Consider the following 16,537-nt stretch of genomic DNA (forward strand, 5'->3'; position numbering starts at 1 on the left):
GCTTACATCTTCCCTAGCCTTCCTTTTATCACTGATATACCTATAGAACAACTTCTTGTTCCCTTTTAAGTCCTTGGCTAGATTAATTCTACTTGCATTTTAGCTTTCTTAACCTATCTTTGGCTGCCTGGACAACTTCTTTGCAGTTCTCCCAGGTATTTTGTTCCTGCCTATACTCCATATAGATTTTCTCTTTGCACCAAAATAAGTCCAGGAGCTACTCGTTTGTCCACAGAGGCCTCCTGGCATTCTTGCCTGCTTTCCTCTTTCTTGGGATGCACTCCTCTGGGCTTGAAGGAGAAGGTCCTTGAATACTGACCAGCTTTCTTGAGCCCTTCTTCCCTCCAGGCCTTTATCCCATGTCACCCTGCCAAGCAGTTTCCTGAAGAGGTCAAAGTCTGCTCTCCTGAAGTCTAGAGCAGCAAGCTTGCTGTGCACCCTCTTTTATACTCTAAGGATCTTTTTAACTCCACTCATGGTCACTACAGCTAAGACTGCTCTTGAGCTTCATGTCATCACCAGCCCTTCTTTGTTGGTGAGGACAAGGACCAGCATGGCACCTTTTCTTGTGGGTTCCTGTACCATTTGGAAGAGAACGTTATCATCAGCACAGCTGGTGCTCTGCTGTGTCATTCTTACAACATACATCAGAGAGGGTAAAATTCCCTGTGAGAGTATCCTGTTTTTTGAATGTAAAGCTTCTCAGTCTTTCTGGATCAGTGGCCTATAGCAGATCTTCACTACATCTCCTTCTCCTGCATTCCCTTTAACTCTAACCTGGGGATGGTTTCTCAAAGCTTCTGTGACTTAAGTAACTGAAGCCTTGTTCATGACACCTCTCCTTTAACCACATATTGTTTTTTTGTTGGTTTTTTTTTTTTTTTTTTTGTTTTAATTTTATCAGTGCTTTCTCTCCCCTAACTGGGAGGACTGATAAGAAAACTACCTGTGCTCCTAAGTCCTTCACTCCTGCTCCCAGCTTCTTTAGTCCTTCTTGATATTCATGCTGCTCATAGCTGTACCATTTGTCCCTGTGTGAAACAGCAACAGCAGGTAGTAGTCAGTGGGATGTACAAGGTGTGGCAACCTCTCTTCCCCCAACTCTCTTCTGGCAGCTGCTCTTTCCTCCTTGATGTGAGCAATAAGCAGCAGACCTCTCTCAGTAATGGATCAGGATGACAAATGAATGCTGCAGCAGAAAGCAGCTGCAGTTTGGTATATAAGATCTGAACTAGACTGACTTCAAAATGAATTATCTAAGTTACACAGGAAAAGGTAAAGTTTAACTGCTGTTTGATACTTGAAAAAGTGCAGTGAGCTTAGTGAGTAACTTTCAGAATGCGTTTCTGAACTATGGTTTTAAACTATCTGCTGTTCGTATTCATTTGTAACTGAATACTTCTGTATTTGTAACTGAAACTTCTGTAAAGACAGATTTCAGGGGTTATTTGTGACTTTTTTGGGCAGCTTTTCTGCTAGGCAAGACACAGAAACCTTAGCTGTAAGGGAATCCCAAAAGGGTCCCCATTTAGCCATCTTTGCACTCTTCTCTACTAATGGTAGGATTATAGGATCTTCTTTTGCAGATACATTCTTTCAAATCAAAAGGAAAAAAAAAACAAACAACATAGAGAACATGTATAATACCTGCATCAATTGGGACATATGCCTTTCATTATATGTTAATCTCCTGAGCATTATTAGAAACCACTTTTATCTAGAAAATCAATTTCTAATTGTTCAGGGCTTGTTTCTGCAACTCGTCCCTTGGGGCAGATCACTGCATCTTCAAGAGAGCCCCATTCAATTCACAGTGGTCATGAATATCTGAGACATTTTGCAGTATTCCAACTTTTTTTCCTTCTAGTTGGACAAAAGTGGAATAACACTAAATGACATTGGATGCCACAGGGAGTACTGAATTCACAGGCCACCATGCATGCTAAAAATACTCATTCAACAGAAATAAAGATTTCCTTCTTTCTTTCCCTACAGAAACAGCTCTGTTGAGGAATGCAACACAGACTGAGTCAGCAGCTGCTCATATTTCCACGCCAGGGGAGAAAATTCTGTTAGATAAAGTTGAAGTTATAACTGGAGAAGAAGAAGAACACAATGTATTACAGGTATGTATTTCATAACACCCTGATTGTCAGCAGTTTTGTTGATGAAAAGAACGTCTAAATCCGAATTTACTAAATTTTACTATATTTATAGAATTTACTTCTGAAGCAATCATAACATCACTATATGTTTTAAATTTTAAGTTTTTTTAAGATACACTTCTGCTTTTTTTTTCCCTGTCTTAAATTTTCTTTTTCATATTATATCCATATGCTATTGTAACTGAAACATCAAAATTAGAAGTAATTTGAGTAAAGCTTTTTTTAATGACAAAACATTTTTGGGGAAAGAATGTGTCATTTAATAATCGCCTTTATAAACAAGTACATAACTTTTTCAGTGAATGAGGGAATATGCTATTAGAGCACTTGCAATGCATTAACCTGTCAGTGGATATCACAGATGAAGAATTAATGAAGATTAAATAATTGTAAAAGTAAACTAGAATTCATAGAATCACAGAATCACAAGGTTGGAAACAACCTACAAGATCATCTAGTCCAACCATCCTCCCATTACCATGCTACCACAAACTGAACCATATCTCACAGCTCCTCGTCCAGACGCCTCTTGAACACTGCCAGGGACGGAGACTCCACCACTTCCCTGGGCAGCCATTGCAGTGCCTGACCACTCTCGGAGAGAAACAGTTTTTCCTTATGTCTGATCTTAAACCTCCTCTTACAAATTTGTGGCCATCTTCTTGGGTCCTGTTTGTTGCCTGGGAGAAGAGACCAAACCCCTCCTCATCACAACCTGCCTTCAGGAAGTTGTAGAGTGCAATGAGGTCTCCCCTGAGCCTCCTCTTGTCCAGACTGAACAATCCCAGCTCCCTCAGCCACTCCTCATAAGACTTGTGCTCCAGACCCCTCCTAGCTTCATTGCCCTTCTCTGGACACGTTCCAGGGCCTCAATGGTTTTTTTTTTTTGTAGTGAAGGGCCCAAAACTGAGCAAAGTACTTGAGGTGTGGCCTCACCAGTGCTGAGTATAGAGGGATGATTACTGCCCTGCTCCTGCTGGCCACAAATTCATGTTGATTGTTTTCAAAGAATAACTTAAAGTTTAGCACAAATTAGGATGTCCTTTCCTTATGTAAAAATGTCAGTGTACCTATTTATCTATCCTGTATCCATGCGTACATATGTATTCAAAGCCACATCAGAAAATTTAAAAGCATAAAGTTTTAAAACCAATAAAGTTAACAGTGGATCACAATTTCCAACATGTGTTTCTTTTTCAGATTAACTGCAAGCTCTTCCTATTTAATAAACTTTCTTTAACTTGGATTGAAAAAGGCAGAGGATCCCTGAGGCTTAATGACACTTCCAGCAATAAATGTGGCATGTTGCAATCGAGGCTGAGTAAGAATTAAATAACAAAGTAACACATACACAAAAGACTGATTAACTTGTACTGTTCCTGACTAGAATCAGTTTCTCTCTAATCGTTTAAAACTGAGTAGCTAATTTTATTTAAATCAAGCTGCTGTGAATCTTTATATCCTTACCTGATGGAGTTGGCTTTGTTACAAACTGAGGCACTTCCTTGCCTCTGGGTGTTTCATATGGCTTGTGTATGCCCACATACTCATGTTGTGAGGTTCTGTGTCTTTTTGCTGGAAAGTATATCTCCAAATTTGCTACCAGTCTGACAGTTTGTGCATCAGCACTGTTTCAAGACACTTCTGGAATGCTGTTTTTCCTGTGCTGTCATTTTTGTAATGCGTTATAGTTTCAGTAGATTATTTTCAGATTTATTAAAGAAATTAATGTATTTTGAAAATATTAGTTGCATGGAAGTGCTGGGAGAAACTGCTAATAAAAAGGAAGACAGTTCCAATCACTTATGTATGAACCTTCTTATTTTAGTTATGCGAAATCAAGGCAGCTTGAGACTGATTCTCAACACCAGACTCTGGGGTCAAATGGTGTTACAAAGAGCAAACAGTAAAAGCCTGTGTTTCACAGCAACAGATCAAGAGGACCACTCTGTTCAAGTATTTCTAATTCAGGTAATCAAGAGAGAAAATCCCACCCAAATCCCCACCTCATCTAGATTTCTGAAAACTTGCTGGGGCTATGGTTATAGCAAATAGCGTTCTATGTCTTGTTAAGCTATGATTAGCTTAGGCTTTGTATGGCTTTTGTTATGAAATGAGTTAGCAGTGTTATCCCATCATTCAAAAAAGGTATGAAGATGTGATATTGCCTCAGGAGAGACACTTCTTGATTCTGGTTCACATACCACTGAATCGGTGTTGTTCCATAGTATGGCATGCATCACTTACTGTTTCTTAGAGAGGCAACATAGTAAGAATTTCTACACAGGTAGTCACGCATTCATAAGTCACCTAGGAACAAGGCAGCAGCTTTCTGCTGTGATTCTGGACACAGTGCTTGCACACTTCTCATGCTTGACCAACAGACTTCTCTAATTATATGACCAGCCTGATAGATGAAGGGAGAGCAGTGGATATTGTGTTCCTGCACTTCAATAAAGCCTCTGCCTTTAATAATGTCCTTTGTAAGATCTTCACAGGTGAGCTACTTAAGCACGGGCTGGAGGAGCAGACAGTGAGGATGGCTGAAGACTGACTAAATGGCTGGGCCTGAATGGTAGTTGTTTAGTGGTCTATCTAGGTGTAGGCCAGTAACCCCAGGATTCAGTACTGGGTCCAGCTCTGTATCACATCTTCATTAATGACTTGAACAATGGGATAGAGTTCACTCTTTGTAAATTCATAAATATCACAAAACTGGGGAAGTGGCTGACTCACCAGAGGGTCGTGCAGCCATCCAGAGGGATCTGAACAGACTGCAGAGCTCAGCTGAGTCTAATGAAGTACAGAGTCCTGCAACTGAGGAGGAACAGTCTAACATATCAGTATGAGCTGGGGGCTCTTCATCTGGAAAGCAGCTTTGCAGAAAAAGACCTAAGTGTTCCAGTGTTCCAGTGGACTAAAGACAAGAGTCAGCAATATGCCCTTTCTTATCAGAAGGCTAAATGTATTCTTGGTTGGTGTTAGGCGCAGTATCACCAGGTCAAGAGAGGTGATCCTCTCTGTCCTCCTGTAATCACTGCTGGTGAGGCTGTAGCTGGAGTCCTGTGTTCAGTACAGCGTCCCCAGTACTCAGAGACATGGAGCTATAAAGTCTACAGTAGTGCCACTAATATGACAAGAGGACTGCAGCATGTCTCCTGTGAGGAGAGGCTGAGAGAGCTGGGACTGCTCAGCCTGGTGATCAGGAGATTTATGGGTATCACATCAATGTCTATGATAACTCTAGGAGGAATACAAAGAAGATGGAACCAGTCTTTTTTCAGTATCACCCAGTTCCAGGGCAAGAAGCAATTGGCACAAACTAGAACAAAAGAGGCTCCTTCTGAACATCCACAAACACTTCTGTACTGTGTGGGCAATGGAGCATTGGCACAGGTTTCCCAAAGAGACAGTGGATTCTTATTTTTGGAGATGTTCAATGCCCATGTAGACACAGTCCTAGGCTACCTACTGCATGTCCCTGCTTGAGTTTGGTTTTGGACCATGTGGCTTCCAGAGATCCCTTCCAACCTCAACCATTCTGTGATTCTGTGATGATCCATCTGGTCTAGAACCTCTATTTCAGAGTTGAGAAAGAACACAGATTTTGTAATGTGGCTTTACGTAAGACAGCAGTCTTGGGAATACTGGTTTTCTCTGGCTGGAGCTGGTAAGTGGAGCATGGAAATGTGGTGGACTTATTTGCAAGTAATTACCACATAAAGGTATGATGTTCCCTACTAGATCCTTTCTGGTTCAACCACTTGGGCAAGAAAACTGCTGCTTACAGGAGGTGTCCCATTTAACACACATGCAAAATACATGCATGCAGTGTTTATGAAAGCACTGTAAGCCTATCACTTTCTAACAGTGATTGACTAACTCTGACTGTGCTGTGCAGCCAGTCTGCATGTGCACATTAGAAATGTCCTAGATTTCCAGATGTGATGCAGTTTTCTAGTGTATAGACATGTTAACATTAATAAGATTTGTCCTGACAGTTCTAAACAATAAAAACAGACGTGTATTGAGAAGCCAAGGTACAGTTGTATGAGTGTGGCAAAACGTGTAGGAAGCTGCCTGTACAGTTATCAATGAAACAGCTAGTGTCCTGTAGCTGATTTCTCATCAAACTAAACCCTCAGTGTCACATCTACAATTGAACCCCTTCAGGACTGGTTACTCCACCACTTCCCTGGCCAGCCAGTTCCAACGCCTTTATCATTCTGAGTATCCTTCTCTGTACCATCTTTAATTCTGTGCTTGAGATATGATAACCAGAGTAGAACATAGTAGTCAGGACATGGCTGCTCTAAAGTTTTATGTACTGGCAAAATGTCTGTCTGGTTTTCACATCCTTTCTTGATTTAAAAATTGCAGTTCATTATATTTTTAAGGTTAATAAATGTAATTTATATTTTTTTGTGGTTAGGCTTTAAAATTTTTATTTCTTTTGTAAATCCAAATGCAAACACGTATATTACTATTCAAATGCTTTATTTGTTCCAGAAATATATTTAGGAATTGTCTGGAGTATGATATATTCAGTACAGCCATTCTTCAGGGCAGATAATTTTAAGGGTTTTTTTTTTCATGTAATTATAGATAAAATAATCAATATATTTTAAATTTTCAACCACTGAAGGGAATCTGACATCCTTTGTGTTTAAATCTATTCTCAGAAATAAATTACTGTGAATCTTATATACATTATTTTGATTTAAAAAAAAAAAACAAAACAAAAACAAAACAAACACAATCAAAATAAAGTTATTTTATTGCTTTTGAAAACTTCTCAGCCTCTCTGTAAAAATAAAGTTTCTTAGTTAATTTTGACTCTAAATCTTATTTTCTGCAGGCAAGATCTAAAGATGCTGGATATTTGTATGCAGCAATACATCACCGCCTTGTGGCATTGCGAAGCTGTGCTGAGCAAGAATCAGATGCTAATCAAATAGACACAGAGTCAGAGACAGCTTTTCATCTGTTAAACTGTGACAGTGATGAAGATGATGAAAAAATAACTCAAGTGAGCAGCAGTGGATCCGGTAAGCAGAATTTTTCCCAAGGTGCTGTAATTCTTACAAGGTTTTTTTTCCTTCTAAGGAATAAAATTGTACTTTTTTTCATGTTGACTGTAACTTTACTCAAAATTTATGTTATAGATACTCTTTGCTAAGTAGGTGAGAGTAACTCCTTCCAGCTGACTGCTATTATGATGCTAGATTTTACTAGATAAGTGGTAGATAGAATAGTTTGGTTAGAATGGGTCTACAAAGATCACCAAGCCCAGTTGTGCGACCTCTTCGGGGCTAGTTAAAGCACATAACTGAGGGCATTATCTAAACAATTCTTAGACACTGACAGGAGTGGGGATTGCTAGGAAGTCTGTTCTTCAGGAAGCCATTTTTCTTCATGTCCAATGCCCTGGTGCAGCGTTGTGCCATTCCCATCCTGTCATCAGTTTCCAGGAGCAGAGCCCAGCATCTCTCTCTGCTTCCCCTTCTCAGGGAGCTATAGAGAGCAATGAGGTTGCCGCATGACCTCCTCTTCTCCAGATAGGACAATCTAAATGTCCTTACCCACTCCTCGTGGGATTTGTTCTCTACCCTTGTTGACCTTCTCTGGACTCTTTCAAGCACTTTAACATTCCTTTTGCATTGTGGTGCCCAGAACAGCACACAATATTCAAGGTGAGGCTGCTCCAACAAAAGAATAGTTGGAAAATGACAACTTTTTATTGGCTAGCTGTGCTGTGTTCACAGCACCCCACAGGGCAGTTTGCTCTCTTGGCTGCCCAGTCACACTGCTGGCTCATGCTGAGCTGCTGTCCCCAGAATCTCTAAGTTCCTTCCTGCTGAGCTGCTCTCCAGCCATTTGTCTCCCATCCCTGCCCGTGTCTTGCACTGCTTGTTCCCAAGTGCAGTACCCAGAATTTTCCTGTTAAACTCCATGGTGTCACTGACTGCCCAGTGCTATCTAGATCCTTCCAGAAGGCCTCATCCCTCCAGGCAGCCAGCAGCACCTCTCAGTTTTTGTGCATTGACAAATGCGCTGGGCATGCATTCCAGTCTTGCATCATCAGTGTTGAACAGGAGTGGCTCTTGAAATGAGCCCTGGAGAACATCACTAGTGATCAGTGCTAATGCCTGTTTGCTTTATAGCAGTGGAATATTTTTTTGAAAAAAAAAAGCTGAGAGTTAAGGAATTTTAATATTGTCAACCTTTATCTGAAATCTTTAGTACATTTCAGTAGATATGACTGGAGGCACTGAGATACTTCTTACGTGAATGAGTAGAAGTTGAGTCCATATGCATCATCAAGTAGCTAGTTATTAATGCCTTCAAGCACTGTGTGTTTATTAAAACAATATTTACTTTGTTCTAGTTAACTTTGTTTAAAGCACTGATTTTTGATTGGTTCTAATAAGTACTTCTCTAAGAGACTCCTGGTTCAAGATTTACATGCCAGCCATGCCAGCTGTTTTGGCAGGTTTTTTTTTTTAACATAATAAGAATGTAGGCTCTTCAAAGTAAGGAATGTAGCTAAAACAGGACGTAAGGGACAAACTGACTTAATGCTGCTCTAGAAAATGAAAGGCCTAAAAGCTCTTCTGTCTTGGCAGAAAAACAAGACACATTTCTGGAGGAAATTTACTCACTTGTGCCAAACTGCCGCTATGAATACAGAAGCTACCAATTGAACTCTCTTTTCGTAGGACTAAAGCAGGAAGGTCTGAGTTGTTGCTCCTAGAATTTGCTTCCCTCTTTAAGTAACATACTGTCCTTATACTCACTTCTTTTTAACAAGTATTCAACAGAAATAAGTCATGTACAACCAACAGCTATGAGTAACTGTTTGCTTAAGGAAAACATGCAAGCCTTTTTTCCCCGTTTGACAGATCGCAGCTTATAGTCTTGTTCCCATGATCAGTTGTTATTGAAATACACTTTAGTAGCATTCAGTGCCCTAAACAATGTATGATGCTCTCACACAAAATTTTCTCACAAATACCTTCATTCTGTTTAGGAAATGGAATTTTTTTTTCCTTTGAAAACTCCTGTACTGCTTCCAGCTAATCAAACATTCCCTCATTAATTCCTAAATAATCTCTATTGACTTTACAAAGATTCAGGTAACTTGAAAACTGTGGATGGAGTTTGATTCCTTTCCAAGGATTACTGTGATAAGAACTCTTTGTTGTTTTAGGGGAAAAAAAAAAAAGAAGAAGAAGAAAGAAAAGAAAGAGGTGAAAGGGAATATAAAAGCAGTTTGGGAGCACAGATTTACTAGTTAAATATTTACTTTGATTTGCAGAGATTTGTGATACAAATATTCGAATGGCATCCAGCAAACAGATTCTGAAATACGACTGTCAGGTGTTCGTGAGTGTCAAGCCCTTTAGTTTAAGCTTCTGTCTTTTATTTGTGTTCAAACAATTCCTGTCAGCAGTTTTAGCAATCCCTTTCAAATGCTTTTTGGATGACTTCTATCATTCCCTGCTTATCTCTTCTATTATTCTCAAAGCCACAAGGTTTTAATTTTGCATAAATTTCAGTCAGTGGTATCCAAGCCCCACTTTCTGTGCAGACATTCACATCTTACATGTGTCTGTCCTTAGAACTTTCTTTTCCAAAACAGGAGATTGTAGTCATAGCTTTTTAAATAAGGTGAGGTCAATTTTAAATTCTAAAGTAGAAATGTGTATTTGGATGCAAGAAATCAGATCCTGCATATTTAAGAACACTTGATAAAGAGCCTACATTTTCATTTTCATTTAAGTATGAATGATGTTTCATTCATTTCCAGGGATTGTCTCTCCTTTAGAATTGTAGAATCGCTAAGGTTGGAAAGAATCTCTAAGATCACCCAGTCCAACCATCCACCTACTTCCAATATTGCCCACCAAATCATGTCCTTAGATATCAGATCTGCCATTTCCTTAAGTGCCTCCAGGGACAGTAACTCCACCACTTCTCTGGGCAGCTTGTTCCAATGCATGACCAGTTCTTCTGAGGAGAAAGATTTTTAATATCCAATCTTTAGATTAGGCTACTATGAGACGCATAGCTTCTCAGTGACTGCTTCATTACAGGAAATCAGATTAAAAAATATGCTTAGATTTTATTTTTATTTTATTTAATTATGTTCTACCTGCTTTGTCTCAAAAAAAAAGCAATGACAGTTCTCTCTTTTCTTAATACAGTTTTTTTTCTTAATACAGTTCTCTCTTTTCTTAACTTCTGTGTTAAACTGAAGTTACATTGTTCCCTAGATTATAATATATATTTCATGACAGTGTAAAAGACATGGAAAAAAATAATCAAAGTTATTTTTGATGTAAAAGATTGAATAAAAGCAAATAGAATTTATATTAGTGAAGTGTTCGTGAACAGCAAGGTGATGCTATATGCTTGCAATAAATTTTCCTACATGCAGTTCTTCACTGTACTGTCCTCAGAACATTAACCCTTTATAAGGACTCTGTAAAAGGTAGGAGAGGTATTTCTATTATTCAGTATAGACAATTGTTTTGAATTGTGTCACTTTCAAGTAAAGATATTGTTTTCATAAGATCCATAAATAGTAAGCTGATTTTTCTGATATTTTTATTACCTTATATTTCACTAATTACAACTCAGATACTTTCAGCAACAAAATGATGTTTAAATTTGAATGGAGAGAAACAGAACAATTCATCCAACTTCAATCAATTTTTGAGAGTGGTTGGCATTAATCACTCTCTTAGAAGTGTCTATTTTTCCCACTAACTACAAAGTGAGCTGAGGAGATGAATTTAGAATAGATGGCAAACTTCTAGACTGACAAAAGTTAGGCAAATTTCTCCTTCCCTTTATATAACTTGCCTGCTCAATATTTCACTACATTTGCCTCAAATTGTCTTTGTAATATCTAGCTGAGAAGAGATCAGCAGAATTCTTTATGGTAATGGGAAAAATGTTCTCACTAAATGATTTAACAAATAAAATGATGAGAAAAGCTGGTAGGATAATATGCAAATAATTAGAATTAGATTGTTCCTTTCTGAGGGGAATAGCATTGCTATCAATTGTATGACTCTCCTTTCTTGTTTTTCTTATCTTGGCATTTGTAAACTTCATATTCTCTGCTGTATGATGTATCTGCTTCTACAGACAGAATGGAGAATGTTCCTTACCCAAGTGTACAGAATAGCTGGGTAAGGGAGATGGGTCATTGTAGGCAAGAAGGACCCAAACCCTGTGGATAAGGAGGAACTAGTATCCAATATGTGTGCTGCAATGAGTAAAGTAATGTGCAAACCATTGCCATTTCCTCCTCTGCCTTGGCTTATAGATCTCAAACATCTGCTTGTGATTTTCCTATATGCTGGCAGACCTATGTCAGGTATCTGTGCAGATTCAGTCTGCGCAGATTGTGAACAGCTGTTTTTTAAGTCCTTTGGCTGTCACAATTTCAGCACTTGGGAGTAATGAATTCCTCTACTAATACACATAAGTTCCACATATAGTTTTGGAATAGGTGGTTCTGTAATTTAGGCTCTGAATCTTTTGCAAGATGCTTTCATCTTTCCACTCGTTAAAAACAAAAGAGGTATCTATGTCAGGCTCACAAAGTCAACCAGCAAGAATATGGATCTGTTATTTAGAACCACAATACCTAAGCTTACCATTAGCAAAACATGATCAGAAGTCATTGCTTAGGCTCCTAAATAAATAAGATGTTCCTGAGAATATTTTTGCTTCTGATCATTTTAAAAGGTTTTACGACCTTTAAGGAGATTTCTGTCCTTTCTTCAAAGGAATAATGTTTTGTTTACATCTCTAAATATCAGAAATACTAGAAGGTCTGTAAAATGAGAAACTTCCATATTTCCTTGTGGAAAAAAAAAAAAAAAAAAAAAAAAGTTTTATACCTCTCAAATAATGGCAGTTTTTTCTAAATCCAAAATGCTATTATAACACTTCAGGATTGTGAGGGACAAAGGTGACAGTTATCAGTAGGCAAATGAATGCTTTATGAGTTATGTCTCACCATTAACTCTTTCACGTTTGCTTCAAAGTTCATTCTGATTGAGGGATCCTCTAGTTTTATTGAAGTGCATTTTCTTACCTGGTATGGAATTTTCTTTTAGAAGTTATTAGAGTGAATTCAAAGTTGTCGATGTACAGGACTATGTAGGTCCCAAGAATTCTACCCATACATAACCATAAGCCTTAAGAGAAAAATAAATTGGAGACATAATGTGTCCTGTGTGGATCCACCAAGAATCCATCACAGATTTTGGAGACTAGTGATGCTGAGAACAGAACAGTATCATGTTATGGAAATGCTTTAGGTTTTGTTTTATGACAGAGAAATTTTCTAGTCCACTGTACACATATCTCCTGTATTGGCCTCATTAGAACTCTGTCATTTCCTGTTGTTTATCAAGACGTAAGATCTCTGTTATGAGAGTGTTGTTGCTGTTGCAGTTGCTTTTTAAAGTAAATTTCTTAAAAAAGCTTTTTAAAGAAACTAATATTGAGCAACACTGTAGGAACTCCTGCTATCTTTGACATTTCTTGTCAATTCAAATTCTTATCCAGTGTTAAAGATTCAAGCACAATCACACACACACACATTTGTTAGTGATTTCAAAAAATACAAGAATTAAGTCTGATTTTTTTTTTTTTTGGGGGGGGGAGGGGGTTGGAAGTTCAAGTTTCTTTATTCTTTGCAATGAAAATCAGTAATGCCTCAAAGAAAAATTAAAAAAGAGAGAGAGAGATAGACATCTGTCTGATTGGCTTTAAAAGCTGATGTATCACGAAAAGTTTTGGAGGGATGAGAGGGGACGGAAGAGGAAGATTCAGATTTCATATTCTGACAAATACAAGGCTTTTTCCGTTCACCTTTAAAAGGTTTAAAAATTTTAGTAACTCTTTAGAGGTGGCCAGGTGATAGCAGAAATTTTTCAGCAGATCCTGAGGGAATGATGTTACCCATCAACTGTATACACTTTTGGAGGTTTTGCATTCTAGATTACTCACCAGAACCACCCTTGGATATTTTATCATGACCATAAAGTTACTTGAAGATATGTTGTATTTCTCGCAGTTTACTGACATCTACTGTTAAGTATTAACATCAAATTACTTAAGTCAGTAGAAGACAAGTTGTTTTGCATCCCAGAAACAGTGTCCTGTCTGGACACCTTATATCCTTAAGTGCTCATGTGCTCATCTTTATTGACATGGGGAGTCACAGGCTTCATTCACTATTCACATGCTCAAATATTTGTGAATAATCCTGTGTTATCTGGTTAGATATTTATCTAAACCAGGAACTGATTGTATCCAAACTTTAACCTACTGCTTTGGTATTATGAAATGCCAGTTTGCTTCAAAATGTGAATACATTCAAATTTAAAGAAATATTTTTTTTTAAATCTGTTTCAGATCATTCTAGATGGAACCGCAGGCAGCCTGTAGTCTGCTCATGAAATGTACCACAGTTTACAGCAGACTACTGAAGACTCAACTTCTCAACATGCTGGAGATGCATCAGGACCTGGAAGAAGGAAATCAGAAGAATTTTGTTTTATGACTTCTAAGCAAAGATTAATTTTATAAACAGTTTATGCTCAATACATTGGGAAGAAACTTGAGACTCAAGTTGAGGGTTCCAGTCAGCTTGCTTTGCACTGAGATGAGAATAACATGATGGATTCCAGTGTTCAAGAACTGTTAAAAGAGATTCAGATTTTAAAATTAAATATACTTAGATGCTTTATTAAAGTAACGACTTTTATAGGGAATCCTGTTTGTAAGTACATGCAAGCAGAATGGTCAGTGGCAGTTCAACATGACAAAGGCCTACAGAAATCGAATTTTGTTGTTGTTCTTTGTTTCTAATATGTGGAGTAGTCACCAGAAGGTTTTGTTAAAGGGCAAAGAACTAGGTTCTGCTCTTACATCTATACAACTACAACATGAAGAACTGTAAGCAGAAGTTCCAAGGGATGCCTGAGCATTGCAATCTAAAAGTGAATCTGTTTGCACTTACAAACATTTTCTTGCTTGCACAGAACAAGCACTTGCACTCTTAACTGTCTGTTAGATACATAAAAATAAATAGACATAGACATTATAAGTAGAGATCTGCATATAATCTATCTTACATTTTTGAGATTGTCTAAGATTGTTTCTGCTTTCCTACTAGCCACAGTTATCCCTGAACAGCATGAGATTAATACATTAGTCAAATATGTGCAATAATCCAAACAGCACTAACAACTCAAACACTCCTTGTAGAAGTGATTCCACAACTAGCTCACTACCTAGCCAATCTCATGGTAAACTGGAAGGTCAGTTCTCCAAATGCACCTGTGAATTAAGACTTTCCAGACCCTTCACAAGCCCATGCACTGCACAGGCACCATTTAATGCTCTGTGCTTTCTATTCTTTCTGTTTACAGGTACAGAAAGTGTATGTCTATGGTCACTCTGCTACAGACTTCTTTTGCCTTGTATATTGTTGGCTACAAAACATGAATTCCTGATCATTCTCAGAGGTGGAAAAAAAAAAAAGAAAAAGAAAAAAAAAAAAGGTCTGAAGTATCTTAAGTCCTTTTAATTAAGAAAGTTGTTAATGTTTATCAGCCTTAAAAGCTGCATCATACCTGAAGAGTCAAGTTACAATTTAGTCTCCCATCTGAACATATGTATGAAGTTGGAAGAATTCCAGCTTCTTTCTAAATTCTCAAGATTAGAGCCCAGGTGAAGCTGAACTAGCATCTGGATTACTTGAATCTTACACAGCCTGCCAAAATTAGCACTTCTCTGACTTCTGGATGAGAGCAAGTTTAAATGGAACTGGATTTTTGCCTTTGCAATGGAGCATCTGTTTCTAGAAGAACTGGAATGGTTTTTCACCCTTCAGTTTGCTGATAACGAAAATTTCTTTCTAGAACAGCTGTACACTGCGTCCTTCTGTGACAGCCTTGCTCCTGAGCACTACAGCATTTCCATTACTGACCTTCATATTTCATTGCTGTAACTCAGGAACAAAGCTCCATGTTACAAAAACTTCTCCAGTTGTTAAAAAACAGCAATCTTATGTATTTAGCAACAGGTCATGGGGAGAACTTTGCCCTGAAGCTCAACTGGTTGTGCACTGAATGTAGAGTTTGATTTCAAAGTCTGCCCCGGTAATCAAAGCCATCCATATAACTGATTTTAAGCATCAGAGTGTCATCATAAAGTCCCACAACTTCTAAATTCTACCGCAGTATATGCACCAGAATTTTTACAGAGGACTTCAAAACTTTGTAATGTACTGCCATAGTGAAAGTTGCAAAGCTTATGATCATTCACAAATAATAAAAAAAAACCTCTCTGAGCTGCCTTTTCCCAAGACTGTATTATACATTCACACACCAGTATACACACATTTGCTCAAACACACACACACACTTAAAAATGAAGCTACACTTCCTACAAGCTGTGGAGGTAAAGAGATGTTTGAATACTCTGAGGAATGTGGAGAGTGTGGTAGTAGAAGACATATAAATACATATATGTGCAGACATGTATGAGGTAAGAAGTTTCACTCTTGCGATCCTAATCCATTATTTATTTTATTTAGTCTCATTGCACTAAATTTTTGTGTCTCTTAAGACTAAAGGTGTGCTGGTATGTAATGTATTAACTTGGTTTTGAAAATGTAACATTTGTCATTTTATGACAGCAGCAGTAACCATTTCTATGTCCAAACAATAAACAGATTTTCTTAAGCTTTTATTTCTATCCATTTGTCTTACTGCGTGTGAAAGTGCTTCCTACAAACTGTTCCTTCCATGGCACTTCCAGCCTGTTTTCCTAAGAAAAAAAAAGATTCAAATAATCATGTACCTCATCCATCTCTCTGTCAGAACCACTTCGAGCCAAATGTTGAATTTGGAAGAATTGGTTGAGAGGTGTGATATCTGTTTTTCATGAAAATTTGCGTTTGTTGGGTGACAAAAATCAGATACAGGTATGCTTTGAAGAAACTGCTTCTCAATAAGCTTGTTATATTCTGTGGTCTGAAGAGGGAGGGAAGAGAGTAAAACCATGGAAGGGTGGAATGTGGTTCCTATGCCTTGATAAGTGGCATAGGGACCTTTCACATGGCACAAATCTACATGAAGTTAGAGATCACTAATTTTGCGTTCATGGAGCAACTTCTGTGCTTTTTCAGATGAAAAGTATTCTAAATTTATTTATTTAAAGAACATACATTCTAGATGCAAAATTTCTGACAAATCTCAGTGATTAATTTGTATATATAGAGGATGCAGTGCTTGAAATTCTTAGGAATTAGTAGAGGAATAACTATCACAAGGAGG

General features: G+C 37.9%; 1 protein-coding gene across 2 annotated transcripts in view; it reads left to right on the forward strand.

Moving 5' to 3' along the window:
- The window catches only part of RANBP3L (RAN binding protein 3 like), a 38,363-nt gene extending 22,420 nt beyond the window's left edge, over positions 1 to 15,943 (forward strand). For both annotated transcript variants that reach the window (XM_052670504.1, XM_052670505.1), the window contains 5 exons: positions 1,996 to 2,126; positions 3,366 to 3,486; positions 3,994 to 4,136; positions 7,024 to 7,213; positions 13,608 to 15,943. In XM_052670504.1, coding sequence (XP_052526464.1) covers positions 1,996 to 2,126; positions 3,366 to 3,486; positions 3,994 to 4,136; positions 7,024 to 7,213; positions 13,608 to 13,651 — 629 coding nt within the window. In that variant the 3' untranslated portion in view covers positions 13,652 to 15,943. The remainder of the gene's footprint in view (positions 1 to 1,995; positions 2,127 to 3,365; positions 3,487 to 3,993; positions 4,137 to 7,023; positions 7,214 to 13,607) is intronic.
- The last annotated feature ends 594 nt before the right edge of the window (positions 15,944 to 16,537 follow it).

Source organism: Tympanuchus pallidicinctus, unplaced genomic scaffold (assembly GCF_026119805.1).
Source record: "Tympanuchus pallidicinctus isolate F22 unplaced genomic scaffold, pur_lepc_1.0 scaffold9, whole genome shotgun sequence".
NCBI lineage: Eukaryota > Metazoa > Chordata > Aves > Galliformes > Phasianidae > Tympanuchus > Tympanuchus pallidicinctus.